Below are 22769 nucleotides of genomic sequence, written 5' to 3'. Positions count from 1 at the left end.
CCCCTCTCTGTCTTCCCCTCCTCTCTCCGTTTCTCTCTGTCCTATCCAACAATGACAACAACAATAACTACAACAATAAAACAACAAGGGCAACAAAAGGGAATAAATAAATAAAATAAATATTAAAAAAGAAAGAAAGAAAAGAGAGACACCTGCAGCCCTGCTTCACCACTGCAAAGCTTTCCCTCTGCGAGTAGGGGCTGGGGGCTCAAACCCAGGTCCTTGAGCACTATAACACGTGCACTCAACCAGGTGCACCACGACCCAGTCCTTGACACATTTTCTTATTAGTCAAATAATGCTTTTAGATCTGCACTGCCCAACATGATAGATACTAACCACACATAGCTATGTGATTTATTATCTTTGTTTATCATCTTTCTTTGTTTGTTTCTTTCTTTTGGTGGGGGAGACAAGTGGTTACTACTGGTTCTTCATTGTTATGAGACTTTACAGAGAGAGAGAGAGAAGAAAAGATATTATATCACCTACTACCCAGTATAGTAGGAGCCAGGCTTGAACCTGGGCATGGCTATTTATTTTTGTTTTCTGTTTTTATTTTATAAGACAGAGAAATTGAAAGGAGAGGAGGAGATAGAGAGGGAGAAAGATACCTGCAACACTGCTTCACCACTCATGAAGCTTCTTCCTTGCAGGTGGGACCTGGGACAGATTTGAACCAAGGTCCTTGCACATAGTAACGTGTGTGCTCAGCTAGGTGTACCACTGCCTGGACCTTGGCTGTGTAATTTTAATTAACGAAGAAGAAACAAATTAAAATTCTTGTATTACTCACATTTCAAGTGATAATGTTTGACATGCACATAGTTGCCCTGTTGGATAATGCATATATAGAATGTTTCCCTCATTGGTGAAAATTGCATAAGACAGTAGTCTCTGATATTTCATAGAAAGTCTGTGGTCTGGGAGCTGGCGCAGTGATAAATCTTTGGACTCTCAAGCATGAGGTCCTGAGTTCGATCCCCAGCAGCACATGTGCCAGAGTTATGTCTGGTTCTTCCTCCTATCTTTTCATAAATAAATAAAATCTTAAAAAAAAAAAAAAGTCTGAAACCTGCCTATGTTCCTTTTGAGAAAACATTTTATGGGAGTCAGGTGGTAGCGCAGCAGGTTAAGTGCATGTGGTGTGAAGCACAAGACCAGCGTAAGCATCCTGATTTGAGCCCCCGGCTCCCCACCTGCAGGGGAGTCACTCCATAAGCGGTAAAGCAGGTCTGCAGGCGTCTATCTTTCTCTCCCTCTCTCTGTCTTCCCCTCCTCTCCATTTCTCTCTGTCCTGTCCAACAACAATAACTACAACAATAAAACAACAAGGGCAATGAAAGGGAATAAATAAGTAAATATTTTTAAAAGACTTAAAAAAGAAAACATTTGATAACCTGGGGAGTTTGGCTTTGTTTTCTTCTGATCTTTCTTCTCTTTTCATTGCTCTTTTCACAGGTCAATCCTTCTGCGAAGGCTCTGTAGTCTGATGGGCACTGTATTCTTGCTTCGCTGCTTCACCATGTTTGTGACCTCCCTCTCCGTGCCAGGACAGCATCTGCAGTGTACTGGAAAGGTAGCCTGGACATGGGAAATAGGATAATTTTTATGCAAAAAGACTTCCATACCTGAGGCTCCGGTCCTAGGTTCAATCCCCAGCATCACTGTAAGCCAGAGCTGAGCAGTATCCTAGTGAAAAAAGAAAAGAATGTTTATTTTTTAAAGATCGTGTGCTACAGTTATTATTCTTTTTTTTTAAAGATTTTTTTAAATATTTTATTTTATTTATTTATTCCCTTTTGTTGCCCTTGTTGTTTTATTGTTGTAGTCATTATTGTTGTTGTCATCGTTGTTGGATAGGACAGAGAGAAACGGAGAGAGGAGGGGAAGACAGAGAGGGGGAGAGAAAGACAGACACCTGCAGACCTGCTTCACCGCCTGTGAAGCGACTCCCCTGCAGGTGGGGAGCCGGGGTTCGAACCGGGATCCTTATGCCGGTCCTCATGCTTTGCGCCACCTGCGCTTAACCTGCTGCGCTACAGCCCGACTCCCTACAGTTATTATTCTTTACATTTATCTACTTACTTATTATAAGGCAGAGACTAGAGCACCTCCCTGGCATATGGTGCTGGGAACCAATTCAGGGGGCTTCATACACACAAAACCTGTACTCTGCCTGCTAAGCCACCTCCCCAGCTGCTTCTTTATCATTCCTTCCTCTTGTTCTTGGTTGGTTGATAAACAAATAGGACTGACCTTGCTTTTAATATTATAATGTACTTTTTTTTGTATTTTCTTTCTTTTTTTTTAAGATTTATTTATTCCCTTTTGTTACCCATGTTGTTTTATTGCTGTAGTTATTATTGTTGTCATTGTTGTAGGATAGGACAGAGAGAAATGGAGAGAGGAGGGGAAGACAGAGAGGGGGAGAGAATGATAGATACCTGCAGACCTGCTTTACTGCTTGTAAAGCGACTCCCCTGCAGGTGGGGAGCTGGAGGCTTGGACCAAGATCCTTACACCGGTCCTTGTGCTTTGCGCCAAGTGCGCTTAACCATCTGCACTACCTCCTGACTCCTACTTTTTGGTATTTTCAATATCTTAATCTAGAAATAATTTGTTAAAAATCTTAAGTCAGAATCTATTTCCTCACCCTCCTTCTTTATATTTACTCTGCAGAATTAATTGTTTTGACTTATAACTTTAGATAAAATATTATGCTGTTTTTTAAAAGCTTTTGTGCTTGCTTGCTTATTGTACTGCTCAGCTCTGGTTTATGGTGGTGCTGAGGAGTGAACCTGTACTTCAGAGTCTCAAGCATATAAGTCCTTTACTTAAACACTGTGTTCTCTCTTCAGTCCTAGATTTTTATTTGTTTTAACTTTTTTTAATATTTTGTTTATTTGATAGGACAGAGAGAAATTGAGAAAATGAAGGGGGAAAAAAGTAAAAGATAGTTGCCAGAGGCAATAGAGTCATAGTGCTGGCACCAAGCCTCAGTGATAACCGTGGTGGTAATTAAAAATAAAAGAAATGAACTAGGTGCTGGCACCCAGTTAAGCACACCCATTACCATGCATGAGGACTCGGGTTTGAGCTCCTGCTTCCCAACTGTGGGGGGTGGGGGGGCCTTCATGAGTGATGAAACAGGTATCCAGGTGTCTCATTCTCTGTCTATATCCCTCTCCCCTCTCAGTTTCTATTTGTCCTATCAAATAAATAAGCAGATAGAAAATGAGGGGTGGGGAACAACCCCTGGAAGAAGTGGATTTGTTCACTGTACAGGCATTGAGCCTGGTGACAACTCTGGTGGCAATTAAAAAATAAACAATTGCACCAAAGTAAAGAATGGGGGTGGGGGGTGCTTAGGCTGGAGGTTAGAGTGTTTTGTAGAAATTTGAGAATAATTCATTTCTTCAATAAAAAAGAAAAATTAAAAATGCCTATATATACTTATATGTAAAGTGTGATTTCTAATGGTTGTTATGACACAGCTTCTTTTTTAAACTATTTTTTTAATTTAAATTTTTTATTTATAAAAAGGAAACATTGACAGAACCATAGGATAAGAGGAGTACAGCTTAGCACAATTCCTACCACCAGATGTCCGCATCCCATCCTGTCCCCTTATAGCTTTTCCATTCTTTACCCCTCTGGGAGTATGAACCCAAGATCATTGTGGGGTGCAGAAGGTTGAAGGTCCAGCTTCTGCAATTGCTTCCCTGCTGAACATGGGTGTTGACAGGTCGATCTATACTCCCAACCTGTCTCTCTCCCTCCCTAGTGGGGAAGGGCTCTGGGGAAGCGGAGCTCCAAAGTACATCGGTGGGGCTGTCTATCCAGGGAAGTCTGGTCGCATCCTGCCAGCATCCGGAACCTGGTGGCTGAAAAGAGGGTTAACATACAAAGCCAAACAAATTGTTGAACAATCATGGACCTAAAGGCTGGAACAGTGCAGATGAAGTGTTGGGGGGGCCTCCATTTTGTCGATAGCTAGCAGGCATACTTTAATTATATTTCAAAGGGCCTGTAGCTATACTAGTGTTGTTGTTTTTGTTTGTTTTTGCCTAAGCCTGAAATCTGATATGCAGGTGGATCCAAGTTACTGTCTGGGGAGATGATGTCATGGAACAATGTCTTTCATAGATGGGGTGGAAGGAAATCATGTGAGCTTTTACTTTCAATTTACATAGTTTCTATAAAGGTTCATTTTATATTATTGATTGAGGGATGGATGAATTTTTTTAAATTTTTATTATCTTCATTTTATTTATTGGATAGAGACAGGCAGAAATCTAGAGGGGAGGGGTGGTGAAAGAGAAGAAGAGACAGGCACCTGCAGCCCTGCTTCACCACTCGCAAAGCTTCCCCCTGCAGGTGGGGACTAGGGGCTTGAACCCAGGCCCTTGTGCACTGTAACATGTGCGCTCAACCAGGATGTGCTACTACCTGGCCCCCATGGATTGATTTTTATCGGAACTCTGCTCAGCTCTGGCTTCTCATAGTGCCGGGGGCTGAGCCTGGAACCTCAGAGTCTCAGGCATAAAAGTTTTTTGTTTTTAAACAAGGTGCTTCTTTCCTTTTCCTTCCTTTAAGATTTTATTTATTAATTAATGAGAAAGATGGGGGGGAGAACTCGTACATGTGCTGCCAGAAAAAGAACTCAGGACCTCATGCTTGAGAGTCTAATGTAATGCCTTATCCACTGTGCCACCTCCCAGACTATGATATAAAAGTTCTTTATATAGGGAGTCAGGCGGTAACGCAGCGGGTTAAGCACATGTGGCGCAAAGCCGGTGTAAGGATCATGGTTCCTGCCCCCAGCTCCCCACCTTCAGGAGAGTTGCTTCACAGGTGGTGAAGAAGATCTGCAGGTGTCTGTCTTTCTCTCTCTCTGTCTTCCCCTCCTCTCCATTTCTCTCTGTCCTATTCAACAATGACAGCATCAGTAACAACAGTAACTATAACAATAAAACAAAAGGGAGTAAATAAATATTATATAAAAAAACTATCATAAACTCTCTTGTACAATTATACTTTTTCGCTTCTTTAGTTATCTCAAAAGAAATCATCGGAGAGGTCAGGCTAACCTGGTAGAGCACGTTACCATAGAGGAGAACCCGGTTCAAGCCCCCATTTCCTACCAATAAGGGAGAAGCGTCACTAGCTGTCGGGCAGCCCCCCTGCTCCGTCCTCCATTGCTGACACTATGGTCTATTTACATTATCATTGTTTTGCCTGAAAGATCCCCACCTTTGATCTATCTTCTTTCTACCTTGAGACCTGCCCTGCCTGTAGGGTACATCAATCTCGCCAGTTAAAACCCTAGCAACCATTGTACGGAAGCTTTCTACCTTCCCGCTCTTTCTTTTCTCCATCCCCTTTCCCAGCCATTTCCTTTTCCGACTTGCCACTTCCAGTTCTAAATATATAAAAGCGTGTATATAAGCGTGGTCTCTGATCAATAAAGACGCATTGCGTTCCCACTTCTCCAAGTTCCTGGTTTCTCTCCTGTGTTGCTCCAGTCGAGTTCTCTCCAACCCAGAGAGCACGTGCCCGGGAAGAAACGCCCTCACGCTAGCCCGGCAACTAGCAGCTGGAAGGAAGGAAGGAAGGGAGGGAGGGAGGGAGGGAGGGAGGAAGGAAGGAAGGAAGGAAGGAAGGAAGGAAGGAAGGAAGGAAGGAAGGAAGGGAGGAAAGAAAATGGCTGCCAGGAATGATGAATTCTGCAGGCACTGAGCCTTAGTGATAACTCTGGTGGGAAAGAAAAGAAAGAAAATTTCTGGGTGTTGGGAGATGATAAGGCTCACACAAATCCTTGAGTTCAAACTACAGCAGCCATTGGGAGCTCCACAGACTAGTGCTTTGGTAACCTTTTTCTCTCTATTTCTATCTAAAATAATAAAAAGAATAAAAAACAAAATGCCCAGAAGTAGTAGAATCCTGTATGTACAGAGCTACAGAAAAACCCTGATACATTTACACACAGATAAATTCCTGGAAGTGAAAAATAAAGAATCAGAATATTCATATTAAAAATTTTGAAACATAGCAGCCCAAGATGTGGTACAGTGGTTAGGATGCTGGACTTGTATTAGGTCCTTAGCTTGCAAGGACCAGCTTGCACTCTGCATGTACCAGAATAATGGTTCTCTGTATCACAATTACTTTTAATTGTGATACATATTACTAAGATGTCCATTACAAAAGACTAGTTTTTCATATATATATATATGCATGCTGGGTGGTGGTACATCAGTTAAGCACATATTATAATGCTTAAGGAACCAGGTTTGAGCCTCCTCCCCCACCTGCAGCAGGGAAGCTCATAAGCAGTGAAGCAGGCCTGCAGGTATCTGTCTCTCTCTCTTCCTATCTCCCTCTCCCCTCTTTATTTTTTTATCTTTTTATTTAAACCAGAGCACTGCTCAGCTCTGGCTTATGGTGGTGGGGGGGATTGAACTTGGAACTTTGGAGCCTCAGGCATGAGAGTCTCTTTGCATAACCATTATGCCATCTACCCCCCCGCCCCCTCCCCTCTCAATTTCTCTCTGTCTTGTTGAATAAAATAGGAGGGGGGAGAGAAACGAAAGAAAGAAAGAAAATAGGGAAGGATGGAGGGAAGGAAGGAAGGAAAAGTAAAAATGGCCTCCAGGAACATTAGATTTGTAGTGATGGCACCAAGTCCAAGCGATAACCCTGGAGGTAATAATAATAATTATTATTATTATTTTCCTCTCCCCCACTGCCAGCTCTATTTACTATTAATCTTTTGATTCACTGTCATTCTGATTAATGAAAAATTATGTCTTTATTCCATTTATTTTTGTGCATGGTATGAAGTAAGGATAGAACACTCTCCTCCAAAGATTATGTATTTATTTATTTAGTTATTTTGGTCACTGGATAGAGACAGAGAAATTGAGACGGAAAGGGGAGACAGAGAGAGGAAAAGAGGCAGAGAGACACTGTAGCCCTGCTTTACCACTTGTGAAGGTTTCCCCCTACAGGTGGGGACTAGGGGCTCGAACCCAAGTCCTTGTGCACTATAATGTGTGTGCTTAACCAGGTGTACCACTGCCATGCCCTGATTACATTAATTATTAAATAAAGAGAAATCTAAGTGGTCTGGAAGGTGGTGCAGTGGGTAAGGCATTAGACTCTCAAGCCTGAGGTCCCGAATTCAATTCCTGGCAGCACATGTACCAAAGTGAAATCTGGTTCTCTCTCTCTCCTCCTGTCTTTCTCATTAATAAGTAAAATCTGAGGGCCAGGAGGTACACCACATAATATGAAGTGCAAGGAAGGACCTGCACAAAGATCCTGGTTCAAGCCCCCATCTCCCCACCTGCAAGGGGGTCGCTTCACAAGTGTTGAAGTCAGTCTTCAGGTGTCTTTCTCTCTCCTTCCCTCTCTATTTTTCTCTTCCCTCTTAATTTCTCTCTGTCCTACCCAAAAATCAAAAAAATGGCCACAAGGCCAGTGGATTCGTAGTGCAGGCACCAAGCCCAGCAGTGACCCTAGAGGAAATAAATAAATAAATAAATAAATCATATGTATTTATATATGCTTATTACCCTGAAAAGACAATTTTCTGTATTTGAGGGAACTGTGGGTTAGTCACTAAGGAGGAGAATATATATGCACAAGGTTACAACGTGCTAAAAAAATTAATTAAATCTTATTCTTTTGAATTATTATGTCTGTCTTTAATGGCTGTTTTTCATTATCAGTTAGTTATATATGGGCATATCTATTCAGATCTGCCCTAAATAGTATTAATTGCTTTGAACTGTAATGTAACCCACTTACTGACCTATATTATTTGCAACAGTCATTAAAAATAGAAAGTTGGGGCCACTAAAGTGGCTCACCAGGTAGAACAAATTCCTTATACGCATGAGGTTCTGGAGTCTTATGCCATATATAAACAGAGTAATACCCTTGTTTTTCTCTCTCTCATAAATTAAATAAATATTTAAACATAGGAAGTTGGGTGGTCAGGTAGGATCTCACACATGCAAAGCAATTTCTCTTACTGAACCACCTCTTAAGGCCTCAAACTGTTTTTTTAAGTTTATTATTATTATTATTATTATTTTAAACCAGAGCACTGCTCAGGTCTGGCTTATGGTGGTGCTAGGCACTGAACCTGGGATTTTGGAGTGTCAGGCATGAGAGTCTCTTCTCAGAGAAATAGGTTGATAGATAGGCTGTCTCCCCCATCTAAAATGGATTGCTTTTTATAACATTTTTATGGGAACTGGAATTGGGATTTGCACTAATAACAGGAAATCCTTTATAGCTGTGGTTTAAGAATCAGACAATGACTGTTTTCTCTCAGAAGAGAAGTCTAAAAATAGGTATTTCAGGTCAGGTGTTGTAATTTTATGAGAGTTATCAAAAACCTGTAATTCTCATGTCTTTCTGCTTTCCATAGCATTTGACACTTGTTTTATGTCTTCAAGGGCACTTTGTGGTCTAAGAAGGCTGCTAGGATGACAACTAACATGCCTGAGTTTTAGACTAGAATGAGTAGAAAAGACCTCCTCCAAGCTAAGTAATCTGCCAAGAAATTGTTTCCACTTTTACTTATATCTTATTATACAGAACTTAGTAGCCACACTTAGCTTCAAGGGATGCTGGGAAATGCAAGGTTTGGGCTGAGTTTATTGCCACTTCAGATAAAAAATTGGGAGCTGAAGAGATAAAATCAAGAACACAGGAGTCAGGCAGTAGCACAGCGGGTTAAGCGCACTTGGCGCAAAGCTAAAGGACTGGCGTAAGGATCCCGGTTCAATCCCCTGGCTCCCCACCTGCAGGGGAGTCGCTTCACAGGCAGTGAAGCAGATCTGCAGGTGTCTATCTTTCTCTCCCCCTCTCTGTCTTCCCCTCCTATCTCAAGTTCTCTCTGTCCTATCCCAACAACGACGACATCAACAACACTATAACAACAACCAAAAAAAGAGCAACAGAAGGGAATAAATAAAATAAAATAAAATCAAGAACACAGGACTTATAGCACCAAAGCAAAGGGTTCAGGCAAGAGAGGAATTGGAGACCTAGTGCACCGTGATAAGAGAAGGACCTAAGATGAAGTGTACCTATCACAGAGAAATGAAAAATTGTACCCATTTATCAACAACTGTACTATAAACTATTCCCCACCCCTAATAAAACGATTTAGAATGTGGGGGAGAGAGCATAGGACTTGCATGCCTAAAGTCTTAGGTTCAACTCCTAGAACTACCCTAATGTGAAAGCTGAGTAACAGTACTTTATCTCCCCCTCCCTTCCATTCCCCCTCCCCCCTCTTTTCCTCTTCCCTCCCCACCTTCATCTCCATCCCTCCCCACTTCCTCTCTTATAAGTGTAAAATAAATATTTTAAAAAACAAATACATTTGAGATTGGATAAATATTAATGGTGTAAAGGAGAGAATGAGTATTAAATGGTTCTCATTGGTTTCTATCATTCTTTTTTTTAATTGAGGGGATTAGTGGTTTACACTGATTACAGTTGGTACATGTGTTTTGTTGTTGTTGTTGATTTATAACCAGAACACTGTTCAGCTCTGGTTTATGGTGGTGTGGGGGTTTAACCTGAGACTTAGGAGCCTCAAGAATGAGAGTCTCTTTGCGTAACCATTATGCTATCTACCCCTGCCTGATACATACGTTTTTTATGATTTATAGTAAAGATTTTTTAAAAATAAATAAAACAAATGGGATGGGGCAGTAGCACACCAGGTTAAGCCCATAGTGTGAAATGCAGGGACCAGTGCAAGGATTCTGGTTCGAGCCCCCGACTCCCCACCTATAGAGGGGTCACTTCACAAGTCACTTCTCATGCCTAAGGCTTCATAGTCCAGGTTCAACCCCCCATGCCACCATATCCCAGAGCTCAGCAGTGCTCTGGTGAATGTATATATATTACAGTGGGGCCAGTGCTGGTGCACATGTTGCAGTGCACAGGACCCAGGTTCAAGCCCCTGCTCTGCACCTGCAGGGGGGAAGCTTTATAAGTGGTGATAGCAGTGCTGCGGGTGTCTCTGTCTCACTCCTCCTGTTTCCCCATCCCTCTCAATTTCTGTCTTCTCCCTAAATAAATAAGAACATATTAAAAAAATAAAAATGGGACCAGGTGGTGGCACACCTGGTTTAGTGCACACATTATGGTGCACAAGTACCTGGGTTCAAACCCCTGGCCCCCACCTGCAGGGGCAAAGCTTCATGAGTGGTGAAGCAGGGCTGCAGGAGTCTCTTTGTCTCTCCCCTTCTCTGTGTGCTCCCCTCTCAGTTTCTTTCTGTCTCTGTCTAATAATAAATAAATAAAATTTAAAAAATAATAATAAAATAAAAGCAAAGCCTGGGGGCCAGAAGGTGGGTGGCTCACTTGATAAAGGCCCTGGGACCCAAACTGAAGCCTAGGGCTACCACATGTGAGCATTTGCCATGGGTTATCTTCACAAGGCTGCTGTAGACTCTGCTTTAGCTCTCTCAGTCTGTCCCTCTCCCGCTGTCCAAAAGTGAGGGGAGGAGTAGCCACTGGGAACCATAGAGTTGTGCTTGCACTGAGCCCCACATGTGACCCTGGTAGAAAAAGATAAATAGCCTACTTCAATCTAATACAAATAGCCAAGCAAGGGGGTAGACAGCATAATGGTTATGCAAACAGACTCTCATACCTGAGGCTCCGAAGTCCCAGGTTCAATCCCCACCCCCTGTACCACCATAAGTCAGAGCTGAACAGTGCTCTGGTTAAAAAAAAAAGAAAAAAAGGTCTGGGAGGGTGAGCACTGCAAGAACTGGGGGAGTGAGGCTCCACTCTGGGGTGGGAGGAGGGAAAAAAAGTGTGGTCCGGGGGTGACACAGTGGATGAAGTGTAAAACTCTCAAGGATGAGGTCTTGAGTTCGATCCCCGGCAGCCCATATGCCAGAGTGACATCTGGTTCTTTGTCTTTCTCCTTCTATCCCTCTAATAAATAAATATTTTTAAAAAATAGTCAAGCAATCAACTGTATTATTAAAGAATTGGAAGTTTGTGTTACATATATTTCATCTAATAACTTTTTGAACACAACCATGCATGTCTACCCATGTCAGAGTTGGAGCCCCGTAAAAATCTATTCATGACAGAGAAGAAGAAAGTCAGGACTTTGGCACCTGCAGTGCCAGGAATTAAGCACAAGACCTCATGTCTGTAAGCCCTATGTTCTCCCACTGCACCCACATTCCAGGCCACAGCATTTGAGTATCATTGGGACTGGATGTCCAGAGACACCGCCTCCCTAAGCATTTGAAGCACTAATTCATAACTTTCTTCATAGATATATGGCAGTGTATGGGAAAAACTGCACCGGGCCTTTGCCATCTGGAGTGGCTTTGGTATGACCCTAACTGGAGTTCACACTTGTGGAGATTACATGTTCAGTGGCCACACCGTCGTCCTAACTATGTTGAATTTCTTTGTCACTGAATGTAAGTATCTCTTTAGTGTTTCTATGTCTATTAGATAACTAATTCTAGGGGAGTCTGTGGGGATGGTGTCAAACTCCATTATGCTCCTCCTCCCCAAGGTGTCAAATTCCATAAAGCCTGGGAGAAACAGACCTAAGCAGCATGGTTATATGGCTGGGGAGGTGGTTCAGTAGAGAGGAAGCACACTTTGCATACATGAGGCCTTGGGTTTGCCCTGGTCTCGGGGGTCTCTCTCTCTCTCTCTGTCTCTCTCATAACTCCCCACCCCTCTAGCTCCCCACCCCTCGAACCCCCCCCCACACACACACACACAAACACAAAGAAACTTGTGATTCAAAAGTGTTGGAGAGAATGAAATTATTTTTCTGTCCTTTCCCCAGATACACCAAGAAGCTGGAATTTCTTGCACACTTTATCCTGGGTTCTCAACCTCTTTGGAATCTTCTTCATTTTGGCTGCCCATGAACATTATTCCATTGATGTGTTTATTGCCTTTTATATCACAACAAGACTCTTTTTGTACTACCACACTCTCGCCAATACCAGAGCATATCAACAAAGCAGGAGAGCAAGGATTTGGTTTCCCATGTTTTCTTTCTTTGAATGTAATGTTAATGGTACAGTACCTAATGAATATTGTTGGCCATTTTCAAAACCAGCGATAATGAAAAGGCTGATTGGATAAAAACTGTCTTTGTAATGAGTTTGTGATTAAATATACAGTAGTTGTCGAGAATGAATAACTTTGCTTTCTCCCCTACGATGTTCCTGGAGACCTTGCTTTTGGGGGTTACACGCTGAGTGTCCTGTTCTGAGCAAGGTAGTGATTATAGAAAGCAAGAAAGAAAACACTAGAGTCTTATTTATCTCTTTGAACAGATCCTTAAGTCGGTGTTTTCTGCCCACTCTCTTTAGGTATACTTAATGCTGTGATTGAAGTCAGGCAGTTACCCTTACCTATTAAGTATTTGCTTCCTGATCTGAAGCAGATCAACTTAAGCAATTTCTTGGTTGAAGGATTTTTTTTTCTTTTTCTAGGAGGACTCTATTAAAAAATAATGATGATGATGAATTTTGAAACTTAATATCTTAACAGGAAAAAACCCTACCAAGTGAGCCGTACTTGTTCTTTGAACTAAACTCTGTCATACATATATATGCAATGATATTTGGGGGTGGTAAGAAGTGATCTGTTTTACTAATAAGTCATTTTTGCCTTCTAACCATCTTTAAGAAAAGTATACTGGTTCGAGCCCCCAGCTTCCCACCTGCAGGGGAGTTGCTTCACAGTTGGTGAAGCAGGTCTGCAGGTGTCTGTCTTTCTCTCCCCCTCTCTGTCTTCCCCTCCTCTCTCCATTTCTCTCTGTCCTATCCAATAACAACATCAATAACAACAATAATAACTACAACAATAAAACAACAAAGGCAACAAAAGGGAGTAAATATTAAAAAAAGAAAGAAAAGTATACCGAACATATCAAGACACCTGGAACAAGAAAGGGAATGAATAGGGTTACAAATAAGATGACAAAGTCCTCATGAGGAAAGCCACCAGCCTCCTTATTAATGCAAATATAGTGCTGGCATTTTTCACCAAAACTTTAACAAAAGATGCAGTTCCTATTTTGCTCTGTGTGTTCAGTATGACAACCAGTAAGTATTCATGATAGAAAAATGACTGCACCCATAAAGTAAAATTGACTTAATTTTAGTGATAATAGGTATTTGGAATAATTTTGTGGTATGGTTGTTAGACTGATGATACCCAGTGTTAGGCTTTTTTTTTAATTCTTTTTTTTTTTAAAGATTTTGTTTATTTATTCATGAGAAAGATAGGAGGAAAGAGAGAAAGAACCAAGCATCACTCTGGTACATGTGCTGCCGGGGATCAAACTCAGGACCTCATGCTTGAGTGCACAATGCTTTATCTACTGCACCATCTCCCGGACCACGTGTTAGGCTTTCTTAATGATACTGATCTTGAGCAAAATAGTGGAGTGTTACCAGATGCTAAAGTTCTTATGTTTTTAAACAGGCAGGTGTGCAGGCAGGTCATATTTTTCCTCTTTCTGAGGAAATGAAATTTATAGCAGGTTGCAGGCATAATATGACTTTTGGGTTTTTAAATTCCTCATTCTTAGTCATTGGAAGTAAGTAGTTACAACCATATTTGTATACAAAAAGTTGTTTTGTTTTGTTTTTTGTTACCAGACCACTGTTCAGCTCTGGCTTATGGTGGTACAGGGGATTGAACCTGGGACGTTGGAGCCTCAGGCATGAGAGTCCGTTTGCATACCATTATGCTATATACCCTCTGCCCCCCCCTTTTTTTAACTTTTAAATACAGGTGTGTATATACATTTTATTTTTAGTCTTAATTTGGTAGCCAGGAAATGTTATAATTTAATTGCTGTTTACAACACTAAATGTTTTAAATACTTTGATCTCTGTGATATTTGTCACTTTATTTTAATGATTTTGTATAGTTATGACAATAGAATGGTTATAAAATTGGAATTTGAACTCTAACAATGACATTAGTCACTTGGAATAATAATTGTGTGGTTCTTTCCATTCTATTATAAGATAAGGAGTTAGAACAAGTGCTAGAAAATTAAGATAAAATTAGGCCTCTTCGAAGAAGCTTGCTTCATATATAAGTGAAATAATATATTTTTTGCACTTTTACTCATATTACCAGCTCCAATGTAAGCTATAGAGAAATCTTAATGGAGTTGCAGAAAAGTATTATTGTGCAAAACATGTTTTGGGTAGCCCCAATTTGGAGCTTCTTTTATATTTGAGAAGTGGCACAGGGCAGTTCAAGTTTTATTATGCCATAGAGTCTTATAGTATTGGGAGCTGGGCGGTAGCACAGCGGGTTAAGCGCACGTGGCACAAAGCTCAAGGACTGGCGTAAGGATCCTGGTTTGAGCCCCCGGCTCCCCACCTGCAGGGGAGTCGCTTCACAGGCGGTGAAGCAGGTCTGCAGGTGTCTGTCTTTCTCTCTTCTTCTCTGTCTTCCCCTCCTCTCTCCATTTCTCTCTGTCCTATCCAATAGCAACAACAATAATAATAACTACAACAATAAAACAACAAGGGCAACAAAAGGGAATAAATAAATATTTTTTTAAAAAGAATCTTATAGTATCTTAGGTTGTTGATTCTATTGCATACTGTGGACAAAAATGCCAGCATCTCACTTAAGGAAATTTCATAATCATGAAGGGGGTGGGGGAAGGTGTGCTTCCTATGCCAGTTAGAGTAGTTTGATCCTTGAGGTTAAAACATATTTACTGCCACTGTTTTCAAATGAATTAAAAGAACCAGATTTACTAGTTAGCTAATACTGATCTTTTGGAAAAAATCTGTGGCAACATTAGTTCAGGATGTTAAATAGGGCTGGAGAAACTGCATGGAAAACACTTTTCTTCCCTGAGGCTCTGAGTTCCCAGATTCAATCTCCAACCTCAGCACCACCATAAACCAGAACTGAGCAGTGTTGGGGGGGGAGGGGTAAAGAGCTACTTACTTTTCTTTGTTCATAAGGATTCTATTCTCCAATTAAAAAATAGAAAACAAAAATGCAACTAACTATGCAGAGCTATTGACATTGAGAGTATATAATAGCATACTGCAATGAGGATTGTAAACAAAAAGAAGAAAACTTTTCAGCCTCTTAATCTGTTTTGAGAAAAAGGCAAGTTCTATTTATAATTTATTGTTATAACTATAACAAAACAGTGTTGACATAAATCAGTCATCTCCAAGTCTTTTTCTTGTAAACTTTGCAACAAAAGTCTTTCTTTTTTAAAGATGAAACCTATATTTTAGTCACTTTTTGTACTGTCCAGAAATTTTCAGAAATTGTTTTAGTATTTCTGCTTAAAAACTAAACCATAGTGAAAGTAGTACTTACACTTGGGATGTACCCAGGTATAGAAGCAGCATGCCTTTAATACACATGTCCTTTTAACCTTGTACAGGTTTCTACAGTTTTAGACATGTGAGAAACTTCTTTCATTAAACGCTAAATTTTAATTATATACAGGGAACCAAGAGAGCTTTTGGTTATGAATGAAAATTGATGATTATATTAAAAGCCCATAATTGAAAACCATTTTCTATGTTCCTAGAGCAATATTGCTTTCTTTTCTAAGTTCATTCAGGGTAGTGTTACTGAAGGGTAAAGTTTGTAAGGAATAAGAGATTTTAAAGAAGATAAATGTGCTGTTATCATCAAATAATTAGGGAAAAACTTTTGGCTGTGTTAATAGAATTCTCAACAGAGCAGTCCTCTCCATAGTTTGCTTTGAAGAGAATTGATAGGGTAAAAATACAACTTCCATTGTAAATGTGGACTGTTCACAAGAGAAAAAAGAGCCTGCTGATAAATGTACCTTTGCTACTATAAGTACTTTCCTTTTCTCTTCTGTACCTGCCTGAGTCTTAATTACGTGTGAGTCTAATGATTTTATGATTTGTAAATGGAGAACAGAGATCCAAATTCTTCTATAGTTTAGATAAGACCGTCTGTATTAAGGGCATTGGTTTGGAAAGTGTTATTCATATATTCAGACTCATACTCATAACACTAACCTTCCTTGACTATATTTAGTGAAAGGCAATTTAATCATTAATTTCATATAAACTTTTTTAAGAATTCTAGTTTAAAATGCTTGATAATCATATTCTTATTTTAGACCCTTTGATTAATAAATATTTACTAGTCTTTTTGTAGATTTCGGTTATTTCTAGTTAAAAATACCATGGTAATACTCAGTTGTCAGTTATTTAAGGTGTTCAGGCATTTGAGCTAAGAAAGCTTTCATTAGAATTGTCCATTTGCTTTCTTAAACAGTATTGGTTTCATTTAGATAAGTTTAAAGGCAATGAAGTATGTCAGTTTTAATGCCAAGTCTGTTTAGCAATTGAGGCAGTTTGTATTTGTAAAAAAAAAAAAAAACTGGTACAAATAATCTGTATATACCTGTCAATAGAATTGTTAGTGAAGAAGGGGCCGGATGGTGGCGCACCTGGTTGAGTGCACATGTTACAGTGTGCAAGGATCTGGTTTTGAGCCCCCGGCCCCCACCTGCAGGGGGAAAGCTTCACAAGTGGTAAAGCAGTGTTGCAGGTGTCTCTCTCTCTCTCTCCCCCCCCCTCTCCCTCTCTGTCACCCCATCTCTATCCAAATAAAGAAAGATAATTTAAAAAAAAAGAATTGTTAGTGAAGAAAGGAGAGAGGTTGAAGTGTATTTCCCCCTCTCTGTCATGAGTGACTATAAATGACTAAGTTTACAGTGGAATTCTCCGCCTTACCTACCCCTCACTCCCAATGAATGATCCTCAACTTCAAGTGACTAAAATATGATACTTTACAGCAAGTTCAGTAACTATCATGACATCTATAAGCCACATTTCAGCTACCACTAAAGTTGGTTTTTAGACTGTGATCTAAGTTGACCAAATGACCTTTTATCCAGTATATTCCAAATAAAACTTTCTGCCTCATGTGGGAGGGAAAGAAATGCTGTTCATTTCATTGTTATTTCATTGTTATTTCAGTCTGAACTACTGGGTTGTCTAATCATAGTCAAGCAATGATACCAGTTAGTGGTGTCAACTTTAAAACATTTCTTTTCAATAATAGTTTCTATGCAGAGAATATATGGGTTTTCTGACATGAAACGAAGGAAGTAGAAGCACGTACTTAGTAGGGAAAGTCAAAGTCAAATTAGCTTGGACAAAAATGGGCATGCTTTGTTTTAAGAAGTCTACCTAAATGCCACCCTATCCTCAAAGAATCTAGTATTACTCGAAGATGTGAAAGTTCTTGTGGTAGCCATACCTTGAAGCACAGTATTGTATATAAGTAAATATCTTAATTCTAAATTAAATCCAGATTTAACTAATATATATTACTTTATATGTTTGTTGTATTAAAATGTTATAAAACACTAAAAATAAAACATTCGAAGTTGAATTGTACGCTTCTGTAAATGTCTTTTCTTTATTCCCTTTTTGTTGCCCTTGTTTTATTGTTGTAGTTATTATTGTTGCTGTTATTGTTGTTGAATAGGACAGAGAGAATGGAGAGAGGAAGGGAAGACAGATGGGGAGAGAAAGACACCTGTAGACCTGCTTCACCTCTTGTGAAGTGACTCCCTACAGGGGAGACAGGGGCTTGAACCGGGATACACCGGTCCTTGCACTTAAATGTCTTTTTTTTTTTTTTAAGATTTTATTTATATGTTAATGAGAAAGACAGGAGAAGAGAAAGAACCAGACATTACTCTAGTACGTGTGCTGCCAGCGATTGAACTCAGGACCTCATGCATGAGAGTCCAGTGCTTTTCTGTTGTGCCATCTCGCAGACCACTCTTATTTAAATATCTTTGCATTAGTAATGTAGTTCAGGGGTGAGGCCTGAGGCCATTATATATATATTTTTTAATATTTATTTATTCCTTTTTGTTGCCCTTGTTTTATTGTTGTAGTTATTATTGTTGTCATTGTTGAATAGGACAGAGAGAAATCAAGAGAGTAGGGAAAGACAGAGGGGGAAGAGAAAGATAGACACCTGCAGACCTGCTTCACTGCTTGTGAAGCAACTCTTCTGCAGGTGGGGAGTCGAGGGTTCAAACCAGGATCCTTGTGCCAGTCATTGTGCTTTTTTTTTTTCTTTAAGATTTTATTTATTTATGAGAAAGATAGGAGGAGAGAGAAAGAACCAGATCACTCTGGCACATGTGCTGCCAGGGATCAAACTTGACACCTCATGCTTGAGAATCCAAAGCTTTACCAAGGCGCCACCTCGTGGACCACAAAAAGTTGTGGTAGATGAACATGAAATATACTCAGCATTTTTTTTTTTTCTCTACCAGAGCTTTGCTCAACTCTAGCTTAATGTGATGCAGGGGATTGAACCTGGGATTTTAGAACCTCTAGCGTGAAAGTCTCTTTGCATAAACATTATGCTATTGACCCCCATGTCCTTGCGCTTTGTGCCATGTGTGCTTAACCTGCTGTGCTACCACCTGACCCCTTGTTTTTTTTAAGTTTTTTAAATTATATTTATTTATTTTTTGGATAGAGACAGCCAGAAATTAAGGGGGTGGGGGATAGAGAGGCAGAGAAACACCTGCACCACTCGTGAAGCTTTCCCCCTGCAGGTGGGGACCGGGGACTCAAACCTGGGTCTTTGCTCATTGTAACGTGTGCTCAACCAGTTGCACCACCACCTGGCCCCACTTTTTTTTTTATTTTTTATTAGGGGGGGGCTAATGAATTTTACAGCACATTTATCTATACATGTACATGGTTTCCCAGTCTTGCATAACAAATATCTGCTAAACACTCTTGCCACCACTTCAGTCAAGGACCTCTCCCCAAGCCCCCTCTTCCACAATTCCCCAATCCCATTCCCTCCCCAGAGTCCCTTGCTTTGGTGCAGTATACCACCCTAGTTATAATTTTACCCTGGGTTCTGCTTTTCTGAATTTGTCTTCCAAGTTCCACCTGCATGTGAAGTCATTCAGTATTCATCCCTCTCTTCCTGGCTCATCCCACCCAACACGTTTCCTTCAGGTCCCAGCAAAGGTAAAGTAAATATTGATATCTTGGAGTTTCTGTTCTGTTGTCTAGGTCTTAGAAATTGGCTTTGGGGGAGTCCGGTGGTAGCGCAGAGGGTTAAGCACACGTGGCGCAAAGTGCAAGGACCAGTGGAAAGATCCTGGTTCGAGCCCCCGGCTCCCTACCTGCAAGGGAGTCGCTTCACAAGCAGTGAAGCAGGTCTGCAGGTGTCTGTCTTTCTCTCCCCCCTCTGTCTTCTTCCCCTCCTCTCTCCATTTCTCTCTGTCCTATTCAACAACAAACGACATCAATCATAACTACAACAATAAAACAACAAGGGCAACAAAAGGGAATAAGTAATAAATAAATATAGAAAATACTCCAAAAAAAAGAAATTGGTTTTGTTTCACAAACATCGGTCATATCACTCTATCCTTTCTCCCCACCCTTTTCCTATATGTTTGCTCATTTTGTTGTGTTGTTTGAGTTCCAAGTTCTACCACAGATTGCTTCCTTTAGAGTTGGAGTTGCTTTTCCTCCTTTCTTTTCTGTAATCTAGAAAGATAAGTGATCTTCCTGAGGGCATTTGAATGGTTGTAGATGAAGTTGAGAAGGAGAGGAAGGAAGCAAATAGCTACTAATTTCTGGACATACTTTAAATTTTTTGTTTATTGCAGATGGTCTAGGAGGATGTCCTCATCCTGTGAGATCAGGGGAAGATGATTGTTATGAGTAGTCCACAACCATGGGGAATTTGGGACACTGTTACTATGGGTTCTGGACTATATGAACTTGTTCCATAACTGAGTTGTCTTTATGATTGCTGTAGCCACTCTTATGTAGCTGTCCCTAGCTGTCCTCTCATGAACTGTAGAAAGAATAGTGCAATACAGACCAATCAGCATTAGAGGAAGATTGTGCTTGATAGTTATGGACCATCCTCACTCATAGTCAACCCTACAAATACCATGAAACAAATAGATACCATAATGGTTATGCAGAGACTCTCATGCCCAAAGCTCCAAAGTCCCAGGTTCAATCCCCTATACCACCATAAGCCAGAGCTGAGCACTACTTTGGTAAAAATAATAATAATCATATAACTTTGTCCTGATTAGTACAAGTAACCACTGCTTTGCCTACTTTATAAAAATTAAGACATTGTAGGGAGTCAGGTGGTAGCGCAGCAGGTTAAGCGCATGTGGCGCCAAGCGCAAGGACCGGCATAAGGATCCTGGTTCGAGCCCCGGCTCCCCACCTGCAGAGGAGTCGCTTCACAAGCAGTGAAACAGGTCTGCAGGTGTCTTTCTCTCCCCCTTTCTGTCTTCCCCTCTTCTCTCCATTTCTCTCTGTCCTATCCAGCAATGACACCATCAATAACTACAAACAATAAAACAACAAGGGTAACAAAAGGGAATGAATAAAATATTTTTTAAAAATAAGACATTGAATTGTCTCCAACTTTCTGAGAACACCAATTCAGAATAACACCCTTATTTTCTTGAACTTTTCATAAAATCACCCAAAACAAGCCCAAGTCCTGTTTAAATTCTTCCCAACACCATTTTACTGAGCTTCTCCACTTTTCTCCATTGTGTTTATTCTGGCTTGCCCCTAGAAGTTTATTGTTGTTATTATTATTATTATTTTATTATTTTTAACCACATTGCCTATAAGCTCAGACTTAAAAGTTTCATACATGAGGGACCAAGCAGTGGCTACCTGGCTAAACACCTGGTAATCATACCCAAGGACTCGGGTTCAAGCCCCTGTCCCTCCCTGCAGGGGTAAAGCTTCACCAGTTGTGGGGCAAGGCCTCAGGTGTCTCTTGGCCTCTCTCTCCCTTCCCTCACAATTTATTTCTGTATCTTCAATTATGAGAATAATAAAATACACAAAAGCAAAAGATAATATTTAAAAAGCACAGGGGCCAGAAGGTGACTCACCTGGTTAAGCACTCACATCACAGTGTGCAAGGACCTGGGTTCGAGCCCCTGGTCCCCACCTGCAGGGGGAAAGCTTCATGGGTAGTGAAGCAGGGCTGAACGTATCTCTCTGTCTCTCTCGCTATCTTCCCTCTCAATTTCTCTCTGTCTCTAATTAAAAAAAAACAAACTTTAGGCATGAAAGTTTTTTTGCATCATCACTATGCTGCCCTCCCCAGGTCAGAAGTTAAATCTTAAAAACTAACTTTGACTAACATGTACTGGCTCTTTAAGCAGCCAAAAGTGCTATAACATAACACGCAAAGAAAACATGAAAGAAGGGCCCAGGAGGTAGCACAATGGATAAAGTTTTGTACTCTCAAGTACAAGTTCAATGCTAAAGTCATGCTCTGTTTCTCTCTCATAAATAAATAAATATTTAGGGGCCAGGCAGTGGAGCACCTGGTTAAGTGCTCACATTACAGTGTGCAAGGGTCCAGGTTCAAGCCCCTGGTCCTCACCTGCAGGGGGAAAGCTTCACAGATGGTATGAAGCAGAGCTGTGTCTCTCTGTCTCCTCTTCCCCTCTCAATTTCTTTCTGTCTCTATCCAATAATAAAGACATAAATTTGGAGGGGCAGGTGGTGGCGTACCTGCTTAAGTGCACACATTACAGTGCACAGGGACCCGGGTTCAATCCCCTGCCCCCCACCTTCAGGGGGAAAGCTTCACGAGTGGTGAAGTAGGGCTGCAGGTGTCTCTCTGTTTCTCTTCTTCTCTATCTCCCCCCTCCTCTCAATTTCTTTCTGTCTCTGTCCAAAAATAAATAAATAAATTTTTTAAAAAGACATAAATTTTTAAAAGTCTTTAAAAAATAAATGTCTTTAAATTAAATAGGTAAAGTATGGTCTGGGAGATGGTACAGGGATAAAGCATTGAACTGTCAAACATGAGGTCCTGAGTTCAATTCCCGGGAGCACATGTACTGGAGTGATGTCTGGTTCTTTCTCTCCTCCTATCTTTCTCATTAATAAATAAATAAATAAATAAATAAATAAATAAAATCATCTGAAAGAAAGAAAACAGGCAAAAGAATAGTGATAGACACAAGCACCGGCATAAGGATCCCAGTTCGAGCCCCGCTCCCCACCTGCAGGGAAGTCGCTTCACAAGTGGTGAAGCAGGTTTGCAGGTGTCTATCTTTCTCTCCCCCTCTCTGTCTTCCCCTCATCTCTCCATTTCTCTCTGTCCTATCCAACAACAACGACAGCAATGATAACTACAACAATAAAACAACAAGGGCAACAAAAGGGAATAAATAAAATAAAATAAAAACACTGGGGAGGTGACTGTACTTTAAAAAAAAAGAATAGTGATAGAATTTGAACCCCAATGTACCACATGGGAATATTAACAGCATGAATTGAAAAGAAAACAGTAGTAGTCTGGGAGAAGGCTCAGTGGATAAAGCACTGAACTCTCAAGCATGAGGTCCTGAGTTCAAGTCCCAGCAGCACATGTACCAGGGTGATATCTGGTTCTTTCTTTCTCCTTCTATCTTTCTCATTAATAAATAAAACCTTTTAAAAGAGAAAGAAAGAAAACAGTCATTAGTGAATACATGTGTGTGTGCAGCACCGTGGAAATTAAGAAAAAGCATGGGTGTGGGGGTTGGGATATAACTCAGCAGGTAAAGCACATAACTTACCATGTGTGAGACCCTGGGTGTGATCCATGCCACCAGGTGGGACTCCCATGAATAGCACCAAGTAAACTACCTCTGTGGC

The 22769-nt window shown here is 40.6% G+C and overlaps 1 protein-coding gene across 3 annotated transcripts in view; it reads left to right on the top strand.

Annotated features, from left to right (window-relative positions):
• SAMD8 (sterile alpha motif domain containing 8) overlaps window positions 1–17474 on the top strand; it is a 62741-nt gene extending 45267 nt beyond the window's left edge. For all 3 annotated transcript variants that reach the window (XM_007520363.3, XM_016186932.2, XM_060171025.1), the window contains exons 4-6: window positions 1462–1579; window positions 11333–11483; window positions 11864–17474. In XM_007520363.3, coding sequence (XP_007520425.3) covers window positions 1462–1579; window positions 11333–11483; window positions 11864–12168 — 574 coding nt within the window. In that variant the 3' untranslated portion in view covers window positions 12169–17474. The remainder of the gene's footprint in view (window positions 1–1461; window positions 1580–11332; window positions 11484–11863) is intronic.
• The last annotated feature ends 5295 nt before the right edge of the window (window positions 17475–22769 follow it).

Source organism: Erinaceus europaeus, chromosome 1 (assembly GCF_950295315.1).
Source record: "Erinaceus europaeus chromosome 1, mEriEur2.1, whole genome shotgun sequence".
In the NCBI taxonomy this organism is placed as follows: domain Eukaryota; kingdom Metazoa; phylum Chordata; class Mammalia; order Eulipotyphla; family Erinaceidae; genus Erinaceus; species Erinaceus europaeus.
The sequence above is the reverse complement of the archived record's forward strand: the minus strand, read 5'-3'. Positions and strand labels throughout refer to the sequence as shown.